The sequence below is a fragment of the Malania oleifera genome, chromosome 3, assembly GCF_029873635.1.
Source record: "Malania oleifera isolate guangnan ecotype guangnan chromosome 3, ASM2987363v1, whole genome shotgun sequence".
Classification (NCBI taxonomy): domain Eukaryota; kingdom Viridiplantae; phylum Streptophyta; class Magnoliopsida; order Santalales; family Ximeniaceae; genus Malania; species Malania oleifera.
In genome coordinates this window covers 18,069,530-18,087,654 of record NC_080419.1, presented here as the reverse complement: position 1 = coordinate 18,087,654, position 18,125 = coordinate 18,069,530, and the positions used below count along the sequence as shown (strand labels likewise).

The 18,125-nt window shown below is 35.2% G+C and overlaps 1 protein-coding gene across 4 annotated transcripts; it reads right to left on the bottom strand.

Annotated features, from left to right (window-relative positions):
- Positions 1–683: 683 nt before the first annotated feature.
- On the bottom strand, positions 684–17,431 carry LOC131150178 (AP-5 complex subunit mu). 4 transcript variants are annotated; one of them, XM_058100768.1, is made up of 8 exons: positions 17,271–17,426; positions 16,800–16,946; positions 15,922–16,263; positions 6,273–6,556; positions 5,228–6,120; positions 3,458–3,514; positions 2,603–2,650; positions 684–1,554 (listed from the first exon to the last, which is right to left on the bottom strand). In XM_058100768.1, the coding sequence occupies exons 1-8, from the start codon at positions 17,333–17,335 to the stop codon at positions 1,477–1,479; spliced, it is 1,914 nt and encodes a 637-aa protein (XP_057956751.1). In that variant the 5' UTR covers positions 17,336–17,426; the 3' UTR covers positions 684–1,476. The 4 variants fall into 4 exon arrangements, with proteins under 4 accessions (XP_057956751.1, XP_057956750.1, XP_057956756.1 ...); XM_058100767.1 differs by having other exon boundaries at positions 684–2,650; positions 17,271–17,431; XM_058100773.1 differs by lacking the exon at positions 6,273–6,556 and having other exon boundaries at positions 15,917–16,263.
- Between the last annotated feature and the right edge of the window lie 694 nt (positions 17,432–18,125).

Here is an 18,125-nt window from a genome sequence, read left to right as displayed (position 1 = left end):
ATTCTTTCTTTCCCTCACTCTTTATTTTCTGTATATTTAAAATTGCATGAATGGTTTAAATTTAAAAATCATATAAACTACATATATTTGAAAAGCAAACAAACTTAAGGTTAAATTTTGATTTGGATTGCAAAAACCAAAAGGGAATACATTGATTACACCATATCTTGCAAAACCTTACGGAAGTACATTACTTGATTAACATCCTAAAGATAAATTTACTAAGTTTATTTGAATTTTAAATATTTGGAAAGAGTAATTTGATTCATCTATACAGGACTTTACATCAGCAAGCATAAATTTTCATTCATTAGAGGGCTTGGTTCAAATTTAACAAATATAAACAAACAACCATCTTAAGTTGTTATATTACCAAAGTGCTGAATACTTTATAACTTGGTTTAGTTGTTTGTTGTTTTACTTATACATGAAAAATAAATTGATTGTTTGGTTTGAAAATTGTGTTTAATTGATTAGTTGTTTAATTAAGTTGTGTGATTGGTGAAATTAAACAAATAAGTTAAAGAATTGATTAAGTGTTTAAAGAAGTTACGGATTCTTAAAAGTTAAAAGAAAGTTTTAAAAGCCAATTCACCCTCCATCTTGGGAAGCTACTCCTAATTTCACATATTTCCACTAGTACTCTCAAAAAAAAATAAAATAAAATAAAATTGCATAATCAATGAACCCTAACAGGCATACAGAGGAATTTATTTCGGGCTAGGCATCCAACAGAATATACACATACCCTTCAATTCAGCTAATGCAATAGTATAATATAAATTTTAACAGCATGAGCATTTCACGGGTTCAAAGTGTGAAAACAACCTCCTGCAAGGTTACAAAATAAGGCTGCATACTATAGACCCATGTCATCTGCCCTACACGGGAGCTTTGAACACCCCAAGCTTTCAGCAGCATCATCAAATCTAAATATGGAAAATGGGGGAAGTGTGGGGGCAGTATTCCTATTATGTCAGAATAGAAGTTTAAAATGCAATTACTATTGTACCCACCAATGAATTTTTTCCATTCTCTTTTTTTATTTTTCTTCATACCAAGCACCATCTGAGAAATACAGGCAGCATGTAAGGTTAGCAAATAATGGGAGCATCCCACCAGCTTGTCGGGGATGAATCCAGTGCCGTAGTTCATACCTGAAAGTCCTAGCCATTTCATCTTAAAATCAAATAAAGAACAAAGGGGACATATATGGAACACCAGGGAATCCTCAAAATGTCCAGAACTAATCTGGTTTATAACAACTACACCTGAAAATAAACACCCATCTCTTCTTCTATTTCAACCTTCATCACCAGTTAAAAAAAATTGAATTCAGTCTTAACCATCGCAACGTCGTCACCTGGCAGTGAACATATTTCAGGACACACGGCAAGGGATCGTGTCAATCAGACAACAGAAAGTGTCCTCGCCCCATCAAATAAGAACATCCCTTCTATATTCTTGACTAGCCATTCACCCCCGAACTTTTGTGGTGGCAGCGAAGGGGCATTTCCCCAGTGTATTCCACAAGATATAATCCCCAGAAGATACCTGCTCAAAACAAATGACAAATAGCACTATATGAGGATCCTCCACTCAATCAATACAATGTAAAGCATGGTAACAGCAGTTATCATACAAACAAGGAGGTGGAAAAAATAAGGGAGACAACCATACTCAGGAGGAAGGTGGACACTAAACTCCCAACAACATACTGTGTTTTAATTTTCATGTTAATTCAGCTCAAATTGTCCTTGTCAGTGATGTTGTCTGTGGTTGCAATCAAGTCAAATTGATGGCAATTATACAAATGAGTCCATATAACATTTATGTCAATTACCCCATGCACTCTTAACACTTGCTGCAGATCTGAGGCAATCACATGTTCTTCTGGCAGCTGAGCAGTTCCCTGACTACTCAATTGGTGTACTAAGGGGCCTCATGCAGGCAACCATCCAGGTTCCTAAACAAGCATTAGGAGATCAGGCAACTGCCTGGGGTGGTAATTGTTATATGGGCATGTCTTGTTAAAAGGATTTGCATGGAAACAAAGGAAACTTTCTCCCATTTCAAACATAGGTTCAGGGACACCAAACTGTTGATACCCTAGCAATATGCAAATCAAATTGCACAATGAAAGCATGTGACAGATTAATTCAAAAAATAATAAAATAAACTACATGTTTAGTATGCAGATGGAATGGGGTAGGAATGGAACGGGATAAAAATTTGAATGGAGTTTATGAATAAATCAAGTGATAAATTCAATTCCATCCCATTCCCATATACCAAACATGTAGTAAATCTATTAAAATTGGAAACCGGAAAAATTTTTGTTGAAAGCTATAATTTGAAAAATAAAAATAAACAAAAGAAAAAGAGTCAAAAGCTATTAGCATACAGCAAATTGTTGACAGGCCGATAATCATGGCAAATATCAATAAAACTTGTACGATTAAGGGGATGGATGGAGCAGAGTAGATTGTAAAAGAGATCTCTCTTTCCCTCTCTCCCTCTCTAAAGTTGGAAACATTGCTGACGGATGGACTTTCTTTGGCTTCTTTCTTGATTTTTTCTTCTTATCAAAGGGCATACATACCTGAGTTGAAAACTCCACAGGTGCTTTAACAGTTGGATAAATGCTAACCTGTACACAACATGAATTATGAAGTATAAGAAAACAAATTCTGGTACCCAACATAAAATTAATTGTTGTTGCCGGCAAAGTGATGCATTCATGCATACGTGTGTGTGTGCGTGTGTGTGTGTGTGCGTGCGCGCGTGCGCGTGTGTGTGCATCTATTGATATGTGTGTGTGTCTGTGCATGCATGCATGCACATGAACACACGCAAAACCAGTTAATCATACAACCTAGGCATTAAAATTTGGAACTGAGGATTAAAAGGAAACTTTCAACTGGTTAAGGAATATGAACTATCTATAGTAGACAATCTTTTTTAGGACAGCAGACCAACAAAGAGATGGTGTGAAATTCAAGTGCAGTTAAGGCACATAGAAATTGAAGGTCATCTAAAGAATGTATAAAGGCAGATTTGGTAGCTTCCCAATCAATATAGTAATGGTTACTACTCAGAACAAATCAGCAGAGGCTGCTAGAGGAAAGAAAAACACCAACTACATAACTTCATAAAAAAACCAGCTGCACAAAAATAAAAAAATTGATGCAAACTAAGAATAACAGCTACAAAAATGAAGATCAAAACTTTTTTTCAAAGAGAAATTCCAAGGGGTGATCATCAATGAGCAGAAAGAGATATCTAGAAAATTAGCCAGTCCAATTTTTTGAATATGAGGTAAAGAAGGCTGTATGAGAAAATTCTGTTCAAGGCTTGTAAGACTTCTCAATGAAACACCATGCCAAGGTCCTTACTACACAATCCTAGACCAGTTCAACTTGCAAGAGACAGAAATTACAAGTGTTGATGAACTCACAAATTTAGAATCAATTGAAGCTCCAGATAATGATGCCCCGACAATCTTGAAAGACACCTGCATTCATCAACCAATCTAAGCATCTCCGTGATGAATTCTATTGTGAAAAAAAATTTAATAAAAAAAAAAAAAAAAGTGCGCATGCACAAGTTTGTGCACATTTGCATGTATTTTTTATGTACATGAATCAGAAACAAGGCAGCATACTGCCACTAGGAGAACAAACCGAATAAAGACCAAAAAAAAATAATTTGAATTTTATCATTTTCTTTATTATTCAGTAATGCAGGTCGAATTTCATCATAATTTTTATCCCCTGGCATGACTTAACCATCAATTAAACTGTTTGCCACTGCAGTTAATCCGCAAGTGATACAATTTTTTAAATGTCACATTAAAATAAATCAAGAGTTACTGACATGAAATTCAGGAAAAAGTATAAATGTTAATTAATCTGCCCCAGGAGATACAGAACCTTTCAAGTACACAGGCAACAGCATTCAGGCACAAGGACTAATAAGTCCTGACCTTAGTCAGTCCAAGAGGACTTTTGGTTCGCAGCATCAAAAATATTCCCATGGAATGATGTTTCCAGGAATCTTATTCCTAAGAATGGGTGGCTGACTCATGGAAATAATTTTGTTTGGTTCGCATCGTAAGATTTCCAGAAATGTACACATGATTCCCATCTTAATGTTTGGTTCAAAACAGGAATCTTGGCAAACAATTCAAGAAGACCATTATGCCCTTGACATGTGTAACCAATATATGCAAAATAATCATATTTTCAACACAAAAACTACTAAGAATATGTGCTTAATTAAATCCACGTTCTAAAATTTTAAGTAATCAGAAATGTAAAAAATTTAACACTTAAATAATCAATTAACCAAAATAATAGGAAATAATAATATAGTCTAAACGTTTACTATTATATTAAATTATTATAACACAATAAAAAATATTATTTTATTATTATATTAATATTTGTTATTTTAAATATAATAAAGAGTCGTAATAATATACCATAAGGGCATTGTTGTCCAACTAATCAAAATATTAAGGGCAATTTGGTCCAAAATGTAGGAATCTCATGGGAATGGAATGCCCCTTACCCACGGGGGAGAGTGGGAATAGGATGCCAATGTTTCAAGAGAAACCTTTCATTCCCAAGAATGTGAACATTCCTGCCACGTCATATTCTCATGCTCAAATAAACATGGCAATGAGATGCCATGAGCATCATATTCCCTAGAATCCTAAAAAATGCCGTGAACCAAACACCCCCCCCCCCCCTAAGTATAAACTCGAATGTTGTGATAATGGCAAAAGGGGACTTTTTTTTTTTTTTTTTTCAACACAAGTACAATTTTGGTTGATTCATTCAACTCCTTATCTAAATGCTCGCCCAACTAGTGAATTTGGAAGAGAGGCCTTTTATCCCCTTAATATACAAGTCAAGCATTCAGTCAGCTTCAGCTCATTAGGATGCAACAGTGCATTAGTTTCAAACAAGAATTAACTAGTTTGTCAAGGAAGTCATGCATGCAGTTCGCTTAAGCTCATTTGAGCGTAATAGAACAACAGCTTTGAGACAAGAATTAACTTGGCAATAAGGCATGTAACGGCAATAGAACAAATCACGCATAGAAATTAGTAAGTAAATCATGAGAACCACTTGAAACCAAATGAATCAGCCAAGATGATATCCAAAATTCACAAATATGATATCCGACTAAAGGATGAAGAAAACAGAAGTTGTAAGCATACTTTTGCATAATTATATGCTTGCCAATTAAATGGCTCCTCCAAATCCACTGATGGAAGGTCCTTGCTCATTTTCTCCATTAAGAACTCCTCCACATTTACCACGCTATTTGCACTCGCTGATTCAATATCACTATCTTCGTCAGCTATACCTCCAAATACTGATCTAGAGGATTGTAACCTTTGGTTTTGCCATGGTGCAAACCTAACTGTTCCAGGGAAAGTTGCTTCAATACTTTTCCCCACTACTCGTCCACTAGTTATAATTTTCCATTCTACAGAGCGCTCTGTCGTTGAAACTGTTCCAATAGATGGAGTCCCATCAAAAGACACCACCCTTCTCCTAGGAAAAGGCATGACCACAGTACAGAATTCCATCGCTAGAGGAGCCTTATAACCTTCCATTAGGCACAACTTGAATAAAAAAGCACCTTCATCTTCTGATACCATTGACAGCTGGTAAAAGCCCTTTATTGGAGGTCCAACACTGCAGAATGCTTGATAATGCATTAAAACAAAATTACCTAGTGGAGGTGAAAACATCACAGCCTGCCTATCCACACCTTGTTCAGGAACTTGAGCACAAGGATGGAAAGATAAAACCTCAATTCGAGCAGAATTCAACCCTGCCAAGGGGAATGACACATCTGGCAATCCTTCCAGTTCTGCTCGACAGTTTATTTGACCCGATATTGAAATAGTATCTGGAATCTCATCCCGGTCATACATTGCAGCATGAACTGTCTCTTGGATTGTAAACAGCATTTTCTGCTTTCCTTTGTAGAGATATGGCTTCCATGCTGGTTGCTTGAGGTCAGGAGGAGGCAAATCTAATGAAGAAAAGCCATTAGCCTTAATAGCAGAAATATTGGAGTAGCTGAGGTCCAAAGGTGTACCTGTATATGCAATAAAACAATCATGTGAGGGGGAAAAAATTTATAATAAAAAAAAAAAAAAAAAGGTAAAGACCAGGATATTCAACTTGATCCATAAAAATAAAATTTAAGGGAATCCAAGATGAGAAATACCATAATAGAAAAGTACCAACCAAAGGGCATTGAGCTACTGATAAAAGATCGAAGCACATCCCTATCCAGGGGTCTCAATCCAATCTTTGGGGCATCTGATACACCGGTTCCAATCCCAGCTGTGCTCGAAGCAGCAGAGGCTGCAACAGGTGCAGCAACAGGCTTTGCCCTAGCAGAGATGCCCATGCTACCAGTAAGTGAATCAAACAACCCACCAACAGATGGAGAAGCACTCACAATAACCTCAGGTTCTGCCACATTGCCCATAATGACATCACCAATAGCATGAGCCACCATAAATGCCCTATAAAGTTGAAAACAAAGAACAAAATATATGTCTATGATCAACAGCACACATAATTTAATGTGTTAGCTCAAGTTAGGTTAAACTGAAGCAGGGCCTGAAGTAATTGAAAGGGGTAAGGCAAGCACCCTTTTCCCTCAATAATAATTTTTTATTATAACTATAACAATAGTGTGTCAAAATACAATATTAAGGCAAGCACCATTTTCCCTCACTATTAATTTATTATTATAACTATAACAATAGTGTGTCATAATACAATATTATGGTGTTGACAATTTAGTCCCATAAATAAGATGCCCATGGGTGTGAGATTTACCCATGGGGAAGAATGGGATAGGGATTCCCATGTTTTATAGGGAATCCTTCATTCCCAAGAATGTATGATTACCGCCAAAATCATTTTCCCACCCCAAAATAAACTTTGGGATAGAATGCCCATGGCGTCATTTCCTAGGAATGTTGAAAGATGCTGTGAACAAACAGCAACTTTAGACAAATATTGTCCACAAACAACATCACCAACCTCATCTTGAATATCCCTAGTAAGTTCATTGATGAAAAAAGCAGAATGATAAGAACTTGCACCTTAGAAATGTTAAAAAATGCGAAAACAGCTAGCCGCAGTTTGGCTTTGAACCAGACTATGTTACACCATGAAACCATTAGATAAGATACATGCCTCATTCCAAGTTAAATCAAATATAAAAAATTCTTTTTTTTTTTTTTTTTTTTTTTTGTGATTTTGGAGCAGACCTTAAACTTCATCCAACTTTCTCTCGACAGCAATAAGATCACAAACAGGGGAACCTTGATATTAACCTAGTGCCATTGATAATCCCCCCAGTCCTCTTCCCTTTATAGTGCTAACACTAGTCATTGCACCATAAATACCATTTGTTTCTAGAATCCATTACAATACCCTATCATAAGGCTTTCCCTAAATCATGAAAGATTATGTACAAAACTTCTTCTTTTCCCTAATCAATTTTGTCAATGAGAAAATAATCCTAATGGACCAATCCTAGCTAGACTTGCAATCTTCATCTAAAATGAACTATTTGACTAATTTTATTTATTAAAAAAATAAAATAAAAAAAACCAAAACAACAACAAAGCTCATTACAATATGGAAGATCCTCCAACTCCAAAGTATCAACTCAAAAAATATAAAACAATAGAAGTCAAGCAAAAAAGGTGAAGCCCAACATAACAATATTATTTATTAAATAGTAGAACTGGATTAAGCAAAATGTGAAAGATGATTCATAGATAAATCCCTCCCCAACTCCTGGAAGGAAAAAACAAAAACCAATTAGTTAAGTGATTTTATTGTTGTGATTGTAGTTTTATACTGTAAAACATCATGAATAAGCATCAAAGACCAGATATGATGCACTCACTTTATCTTACATTTTATGATGCCTTGCAAATTGATCTCAGAGAATTCATCATAATGCAGGAAAATTTCCACACACAGAGTTGCACACACATATTATACTTTCTGGCACAAAAGTATACAAACAAAATAAGAGAATGGGGAACACTAAAACTAGAACCTCCACAGAATGGAGAAGGGAGCATCAAGGACTTAAAGTTTACTATCGGCTGGGGGGTGGTGGAGGGGCGGAGGGGGGGCTGGCTCACTGTGCCAGCCCATGTGCAACTCCATTAACCACCCTCTTTATGTGCCTAAACTCCAACAAGGAAAAACTTGTAACAGCCAAGAAGATGATGTATCTTAAACAAAAGGAGAGATCAACAAAGGAACATCATCTCTGACCAGCTGAAGGGCATTATTTCAAACAACAAAATCCCCTTCAAAGACCTCCCTCCAGGCAGGCTTTTCACACTCCAGAACTGGCAACCTAGCTAATGTAGCTTCACCTTTCAACGCAAAACTGAAAGCAATCAACCCAGGCCTTAAGAAATAGTAAAATACCCTTTATGGATTTAGCCTACACAGGAACAAAAAGGAGCCAATGGTCCCATCACCAGATCAACAATGACTTCAGTACAGTTTCAGGAAGGAGAAAAAAAAAAAAAACCAAAGGCAAGGCTGCTGTCCAAGCTGGGCATCTTGTTCAGACATTTTACCACAAGTCTTCCAGGTTCCCCCAGTATAAGAAGTCTCGTTCTCAGAAGAAAGTTTGCATCTGTAGGGGAATTCTCAAAGACCTTAAATTTCTGGCTCTCCATAAAACCTCAAAAGATATAGACGAGAACAGGAAAAGTTTGGGAGGATCATGGCCCTGGTTTTTCAGATCAACAAAAGCTTCGTCTATGATCAATCCCACTCGCACAAATCCATTTTTTATTCTTTATGAACCCCAAAAATCCACAAAATTTCAGACTACACAGGAGCAACAATTAGGCTTTCAACACACTAAGGAATATTGTCTTTTGAGTAGCACTAGCTCTCTATAGAAGTGTTGTCCATACTAGATGTCCAAGACACAAACAATTCTCTGGCATGTCTTAGAGTTGAAGATGCACCTAAAATGCACTGGTTAGGTTTCAGCATACAACACACTCCACTCACATTTCTCAAAGAAGAGCATTAATATTTTGCCTCTACTTAATAAATACATACTAAGAGAAGCAATCTACACAACAACAACAACAAAACCGAGCCTTAGTCCCACTAAGTGGGGTCGGCTATATGAATCTTTTTCCGCCAATTTATGCGATCATAGACCATTTCTTTTGATAGATTCAAAGATATTAAATCCTTACTCACTATCTCCTCCCAAGTTATTTTAAGTCTACCCCTACCCCTTCTACTGCCCCCCATAGTAACTAAGTCACTCTTCCTCACAGGTGCACTATAAGGCCTACGTTACAAGTGTCCATACCATCTGAGTCGCCCTTTCCTTATCTTATCTTCTATAGGAGCTACACCTAACTTACCACGAATATGTTTGTTCCTTAATTTATCTTTCAATGTTATACCACTCATCCATCTAAGCATCCTCATCTCGGCAACTTTTACTTTTTGGATATTATGTTTCTTCGTCGCCCAACATTCTGATCCATATAGCATAGCTGGTCTTATAGCTCTCCTATAAAACTTCCCTTTCAATTTTAAGGGTATTCTACGATCACATAGAACACTTGAAGAACTTCTCCATTTTACCCAACCTGCTTTAACTCTATGCATTACATCATCTTCAATTTCTCCTTCAGCTTGCATAATAGATCCAAGGTATCGAAATCTACAAATGCTATTTATTTCTTCATCATCAAGTTTAACTTTGTCTCCAATATTCCTCCTATCATTACTAAAATTACATTTCATATATTCTGTTTTATTTCTACTTATCTTAAAGCCTCTAGATTCCAAAACTACTCTCCATAATTCTAACTCAGCCTCTACTCCATCCCTAGTTTCGTCAATTAATACAATATCATCTGCAAACAACATACACCATGGAACCTCCTTTTGAATACTCTTAGTCAATTGGTCCATCACTAAAGCAAAAAGATAAGGACTCAAAGCAGATCCTTGATGTACACCTATGGTAATTGGAAATTCTCTAGTTTCTCCATCTATAGTCTTTACACTAGTCATTACTCCATCGTACATATCCTTAATGACATCAGTATACCTACAACATACACCCTTTTTTTCTAAAACCCACCATAGAACTTCCCTAAGTATCCTATCATATGCTTTCTCAAGGTCAATAAATATCATATGCAAGTCCCTCTTCTTTTCCCTAAATTTTTCCATTAATCTTCTTAAAAGATAAATAGCTTCTGTGGTAGATCTCCCAGGCATAAAACCAAACTGATTTGCTGAGATCTTCGTTTCTAACCTTAATCTTTGTTCAACTACTCTTTCCCATAGTTTCATCGTATGACTCATAAGTTTAATTCCACGATAGTTATTACAATTTTGAATATCTCCTTTATTTTTGTATATAGGTATTAAAGTGCTTTTCCTCCATTCATCTGGCATTTTCTTAGTTTTTACAATTGTATTAAATAAATTAGTTAACCATATAATTCCGTCATCACCCAAGCATTTCCAAACTTCAATTGGGATGTTATCTGGTCCCATAGCTTTCCCATTTTTCATCTTTTTTAGTGCAAACTTAACTTCGTTAACTCTAATTTTTCGAATAAATCTTATATTTTTAGTTTTTTCCTCATTTGACATTTCTAAATTTAAGCCTTCTATTTGGTTTTCGTTAAACAACTTACTAAAGTAACTTCGCCATCTTTCTTTAATATCTTCGTCCTTAACCAAGACAATATCATCCTTACTTTTTATACATTTTACATTTCCTAAGTCCTTGTTCTTCCTTTCTCTAACTTTAGCAAGTTTAAATATATCTCTTTCCCATTCTTTTGTACCTAATCTATCATACAAACTATTAAATGATCTATATTTAGCTTCACTAACGGCCCTTTTTGCATCTTTTCTTACCTCCTTATATTTTTCAAAGTTATCGCTGTTTCTACATTTTTACCACGTTTTATACCAAATTCTTTTTGTCTTTATGATTTTTTGTACATCTTTATCCCACCACCAACTTTCTTTGCTATTTGAGAATCTTCCCCTTGATTCGCCTAAAATCTCTTTTGCTATCTTTTTAATAGAGCTAGCTAATCTATTCCAAAGAGTATTTGAATCTATCCCATCCTCTAAGGTCCAATCCCCATCTTTGATCATTTTATCTTTAAATTTTATTATATTTTCTCCTTTTAGGTTTCACCATCTAGTCTCCTACACTGGTTTATTTTATCCTTTTTCTTCCATTTTTTAATGCATATATCTAACACTAAGACTCTATGTTGTGTGGTTAGACTTTCACCTGGAATTACTTTACAATCCTTGCATGATACACGATCTACCCTCCTAGTTAAAAAAAAATCTATTTGACTTCTATTTTGTCCACTTTTAAAGGTTATTAAGTGTTCTTCTCTCTCTTAAAGCAAGTATTCATTATACTAAAATCATATGACATAGCAAAGTCTAAGATCATCTTCCCAGACTCATTTTTGTCTCCATATCCATATCCTCTATGTATCCTTTCATAATTTTTATTATCTCTTCCAACGTGTCCATTCAGATCTCCTCCTATAAATATTTTCTCAGTCCCTGGTATGCCTTGTATAATACTATCCATATCTTCCCAAAATGCGTTGAGGCGCAGCAATTGACTAGACATCTAGGAGTAAAGCACTGTTTTGGTGCGGGCCGCGAGAGCGGTACCAAATCGAGGCAAACTCTAAATACTAGATATGACCTCAAAATAACAGGGGTCAAGGTCGGCCAGTGAGACGATGGGGGATAAGCTTCATCGTCGAGAGGGAAACAGCCCGGATCACCAGCTAAGGCCCCTAAATGACCGCTCAATGATAAAGGAGGTAGGGGTGCAGAGACAGCCAGGAGGTTTGCCTAAAAGCAGCCACCCTTGAAAGAGTGCGTAATAGTTCACTGATCGAGCGCTCTTGCGTCGAAGATGAACAGGGCTAAGCGATCTGCCGAAACTGTGGGATGTAAAAATGCATCGGTAGGGGAGCGTTCCGCCTTAGAGAGAAGCGTTCCGCATTCTGAAGAACAAAAAATCAATATGTATAGCAAAGGCTTTGGTCATCATCATGTAAAGGTTTATGATCATACAATAAGTATAAAACCTTTGGCAATATGGGGACCCCATTCATCATATGAATCACTAGAAAGAGAATAAATAAATAAATAAATAAAAGAAAAAGTAGCACAAACACTGACCCATTTCCTTGTCAATGCTTCAAGTGAACATGGTAAGATTACTTCTTGGTGCATCATGGACTGACACGGACGGATGGGGGCATTTGTCTCAAATTGTCCTACAGTATTCCAGGAATGTGATCTTTGGAATGTGGAATGCTCACATTTGGGAACTCGTTGGAATCCTACATCGCAGCCAATCTTTGATGCTATGGGAATGTGAGATTCCCCAAAACTTGGGTATTAAATACCCATATCTCCCTTCTGTAATCTTGGATTCCCATGGGAATCCAAATTCATGGGACTAATTATAACTATTACTATTACTACTATTATTATTAAGGTTTTTCAACATTTTGATCATTATTATTTACTAACATGAATATTATTTAAATTTTTCATTGTTTTTATATTTCTCATTATTATCAGTTTTTATTATTATCATAAAATAATTATTATTATATATTTTTTGTTTATTATAATCTATGATTATCATTAATTAAAGATGTCATTGGTGATTATTACAATCACTATTATTATTATCTATGCATATGCACATTACAGGAATACACCGTAATATTATTATCATTATAAGCTAAAAGTATTCTGGTACATTATTGAAATAATATCAAAATACACATATTATGCCAACCAATGTGATCTTATATTCTAGGAATCTTAATAAGTAAACCAAAAAGGAAAATCCCATGAGATAGTAACCATATTTCAAGTGATTCCATGAAGGCATGGGAGAAAACCAAGTAAAACATCCCCATAGAAACATGGTTTTCTTGCGATGTCAGTGATGGAATATTTCAATATTGATGCGTGCACGCTATGCATGTGCACCTATGTATAAGCATGTGGGGTGTGTGTTTAGCTGTTAAGAGTTTCTAGAATTTTTCACTGTAGTGCCAATTATGCAGATGGTTATTACAACAACAACAAAACCAAGCCTTAGTCTCACTAAGTGGAGTCGGCTATATGAATCATTTTCCGCCAATTTATACAATCATGGACCATTTCTTTTCATAGATTCAAGGATACTAAATTCTTACTCACTATCTCCTCCCAAGTTATTTTAGGTCTAACCCTACCCCTACCCCTTCTACTGCCCCCCACAGTAACTAAGTCACTCTTCCTCACAGGTGCACTACAAGGCCTACGTTGCAAGTGTCCATACCATCTGAGTCGTCCGTCCTTATCTTATCTTCTATAGGAGCTACACCTAACTTACCACAAATATATTCATTCCTTAATTTATCTTTCAATGTTATACCACTCATTCATCTAAACATTCTCATCTCGGCAACTTTTACTTTTTGGATATTATGTTTCTTCATCGCCCAACATTCCGATCCATATAGCATAGCTAGTCTTATAACTGTCCTATAAAACTTTCCTTTCAATTTTAAGGGTATTCTATGATCACATAGCACACTTGAAGCACTTCTCCATTTTACCCAACCTGCTTTAACTCTATGCATTACATCATCTTCAATTTCCCCTTCAGCTTGCATAATAGATCCAAGGTATCGAAATCTACAAGTGCTATTTATTTATTCATCATCAAGTTTAACTTTGTCTCCAATATTCCTCCTATCATTACTAAAATTACATTTCATATATTCTGTTTTATTTTTACTTATCCTAAAGCCTCTAGATTCCAAAACTTCTCTCCATAATTCTAACTCAACCTCTACTCCATCCCTAGTTTTGTCACTTAATACAATATCATCTGCAAACAACATACACCATGGAACTTCCTTTTGAATACTCTTAGTCAATTAGTCCATCACTAAAGCAAAAAAATAAGGACTCAAAGCAGATCCTTGATGTACACCTATGGTAATTAGAAATTCTCTAGTTTCTCCATCTATAGTCCAATCCTTACACTAGTCATTACTCCATCGTACATATCCTTAATGACATCAGTATACCTACAACATACACCCTTTTTTTCTAAAACCCACCATAGAACTTCCCTAGGTATCCTATCATATGCTTTCTCAAGGTCAATAAATATCATATGCAAGTCCCTCTTCTTTTCCCTAAACTTTTCCATTAATCTTCTTAAAAGATAAATAGCTTCTGTGGTAGATCTCCCAGGCATAAAACCAAATTGATTTTCTGAGATCTTCATTTCTAACCTTAATCTTTGTTCAACTACCTTTTCCCATAATTTCATCGTATTACTCATAAGTTCAATTCCACGATAGTTTTTACACTTCTGAATATTTCCTTTATTTTTGTATATGGGTAGTAAAGTGTTTTTCCTCCATTCATCCGACATTTTCTTAATTTTTACAATTATATTAAATAAATTAGTTAACCATATAATTCCGTTATCACCCAAGCATTTCCAAACTTCAATTGGGATGTTATCTGGTCCCATAAATTTCCCATTTTTCATCCTTTTTAGTGCAAACTTAACTTCGTTAACTCTAATTTTGCGAATAAATCTTATATTTTTAGTCTTTTCCTCATTTGACATTTCTAAGTTTGAGCCTTCTATTTGGTTTTCGTTAAACAATTTACTATATTAACTTCGTCATTTTGTTTAATATCTTTATCCTTAACCAAGACAATATCATCCTCACTTTTTATACATTTTACATTTCCTAAGTCCTTGCTCTTCTTTTCTCTAACTTTAGCAAGTTTAAATATATCTTTTTCCCCTTCTTTTGTACCTAATGTATCATACAAACTATTAAATGATCTATATTTAACTTCACTAACAGACATTTTTGCATCTTTTCTTGCCTCCTTATATTTTTCAAAGTTATCTCTATTTCTACATTTTTGTCACATTTTATACCAAATTCTTTTTGTCTTTATGATTTTTTGTACATCTTTATCCCACCGCCAACTTTCTTTACTATTTGAGAATCTTCCCCTCAATTCACCTAAAATCTTTTTTACTATTTTTTAATAGAGCTAGCTAATCTATTCCAAAGAATATTTGTATCTATCCCATCCTCTAAGATCCAATCCCCATCTTTGATCATTTTATCTTTAAATTTTATTATATTTTCTCCTTTTAGGTTCCACCATCTAGTTCTCCTACACTGGTTTATTTTATCCTTTTCCTTCTATTTTTTAATACATATATCTACATATATCTAACACTAAGACTCTATGTTGTGTGGTTAGGCTTTCACCTGGAATAACTTTACAATCCTTACATGATAAACAATCTACCCTCCTAGTTAAAAAAAAATCTATATGACTTCTATTTTGTCCACTTTTAAAGGTTATTAAGTGTTCTTCTCTCTTATTAAAGCAAGTATTCATTATACTAAAATCATATGACATATCAAAGTCTAAGATGCAGATGGTTATTATTATTCTTTTTTTATTTGCACCATTCTTGCTTGAATGTACAACACGGCACAAGTGCTACATCAAAAAGAGTGAGAGACAGTTCTGTAAAGTTTTTATTTATTTTGTATATAGAGCAAAACAAATATCTGATGGGCAAATAGAACTCAAAAAAATGATATAAAAATCAGTTTGAAACCAATTAAAACAAGTTTATCCATCAAAGATCGGGAAAATTAATATAAATAAATTGGGAAAAAAAATATAATTAACATACAACAAAGCAAAAGTCTCCATAGATTACATTGCAAGTAACTTACAATACCCTGTGATGGACGGAAGATCAAGCAAGAGGGAAGATAAGCTTCCATCCCCTCCAACAGAATTTCCACAATCAGATCTTCTACATAGTCTTGTATATGCTTTTAGATGTTGTGGTTCTACTAAAGGCAACACAAGAATGCAAAAATGACCTTTTATATGCAGAATTAGCGGCCATAACAGGTGTTTATCTCTTTTTTCTTCTCTTTCTACTTCTTCTTCTTCTTCTTCTTCTTCTTTAACATAAACACTTACAATATGACGTGTAATTGGGTCATCAACCCAGGAATCCGATCCTTCTATTGATTGGCGGACACGTATGCCAAATCCACGCACAGACCCCTCCCTACAACCATAGAGCAAAATTATTAATACAGTGATCATCCATCCTAACTCCATTAGTCTCCTTCATGTATATGTATTGAAAATTTTTAATTAAATTTAATTAATTTGTTCAAATAGACTCTAATATATTCTTTAGGACAAAATTAAGAACATGATATATTGTTGGTCATATAATTGTGGTCATATAGGCGCTTTATAAGCAACATCACCGACCAGTGGTATAAAAGGATTGGCTGATCTAACTCTTCGTTTATAAACGAATTATAGATGGAATAACAAATAAATTTGGTTTTACAACTCCCGTTGTAGGAGAAGGTATTAGAATTGGGAACTTTGGCGCACGTGTGAATAAAAAACGCTGCCACATTTAACCATTACTGTGTCCTACAGCTATGAACCATGATTACGTTACACAAACTGCTACTACCAAGCTCAGTTAAATCAACAATCTGTTGTCCTAAACGAAAGCTGACTTTCCTCCGGCATTACAAAAGCGAAGAAAAAACATCTAAAAGCAGTACAAATTGTTTCGGTAACCTCTTCTTTCTCTCCGCAAAAGCAGCGGCTATTTCAGAGTCGGTAGGAAGATAAGGCAAAAGAGTGCAGCTTAAATCGTCCTCGCTAAAGCCGTCGTTCTCATTCTTGCAAGCTGCGCGCCACCGCTTCTCAACAACCGAGAATCTCCTAAAAATGTAAACGAAAAATCGAAATCTAATGACTTAATGGAATGAGAAAAGAAATCAGAGGCCGACAGCTGATATTAAAGAGTAGAAAACAAGATCCAAACATGAGTAAGCTACAGATACCAAAAGCAGAATTAGAAATTAGCAGTAGATGAGCGAGAAATGAAAATCGACAAAATGACAGGCATACGAAAAAAAATGAAAGCAACACAGCAACCACTCGGATCAACCACGTTACGCATGATGAATATGCATAAAAAATGGAGAAATCGGAACAGAACAGTGTACAAAAACCCTAGGGAAGCGATAGCTCCTGCCTATGTACCTGGAGAAGACGACGGAGTCGAGATTGTTGAGGATCCAGAGAGCTCTAATGCTGCATCCAGTCATGGCCTCTCTCTCTCTCTCTCTCTCTGCAACTCGTGCGAATCACCGTGTCAGATAAGGAAGAGGATAAATGTGTGGAAAAGAAAAATTGAAGAAGATACTGTGAGTTGGAACGGTGGCTTTCTTATTATTCTCTGACGTCATGTCTAATTCAGATGAAACGCAGCCGTTTTCCCTTCCGTACAAGCTACATCTCATTCATAGAAACGGCACCGTTTTCAACATCCTTCTTATTTTGCATTTCATTTCCTAATTTATGTACAATCACCATTATGGATTGAGTTGAACTTAGTCTAAATTTATGTAATTTTAAATTTTATGTCCGAAGTTTATAGAGCCACCCTTCTGTACAAGTTACATCTCATTCATAGAAACGGCACCATTTTTAGCATCCTTCTTATTTTGCATTTCATTTCCTAATTTATGTACAATCATTCTCAATTGAGTTGAACTTAGTCTAAATTTATGTAATTTTAAATTTTGTCTAAAGTTTATAGAGCCAAAGGCAATGTCAATGTCATTTTTCATTTTTTTTTAAATTGAAACATAATCATTTTCAACTATTCAAATAAAGAAAATAATATTTTTATTCCACTATAACAAAGTATTCAATATCTAATTTTCTTTTTTCTTTTGAGATAAAGAAACTGTTAGGATGTGTGGCTCGTATGTGTGTCGGCAGCAGCACCCAACTGAAATTGTTGAAGCTGGAGATGGACGGTCACCAACAATCTACCTACCAGCTGACTTTGCAGCTGCCTTGTTTGAATTCCTCTCCCTGTATATATATGTA

Coding starts and splice junctions, on each gene's coding strand:
- LOC131150178 (XM_058100767.1), bottom strand. CDS start 17,335: ATGACTGGATGCAGCATTAGAGCTCTCTGGATCCTCAACAATCTCGAC. Junction 3,515..5,227: donor AAGCATATAATTATGCAAAA/GTATGCTTACAA, acceptor TGATGAATGCAG/GTGTCTTTCAAGATTGTCGG. Junction 2,651..3,457: donor CTTCAATTGATTCTAAATTT/GTGAGTTCATCA, acceptor TGTTGTGTACAG/GTTAGCATTTATCCAACTGT.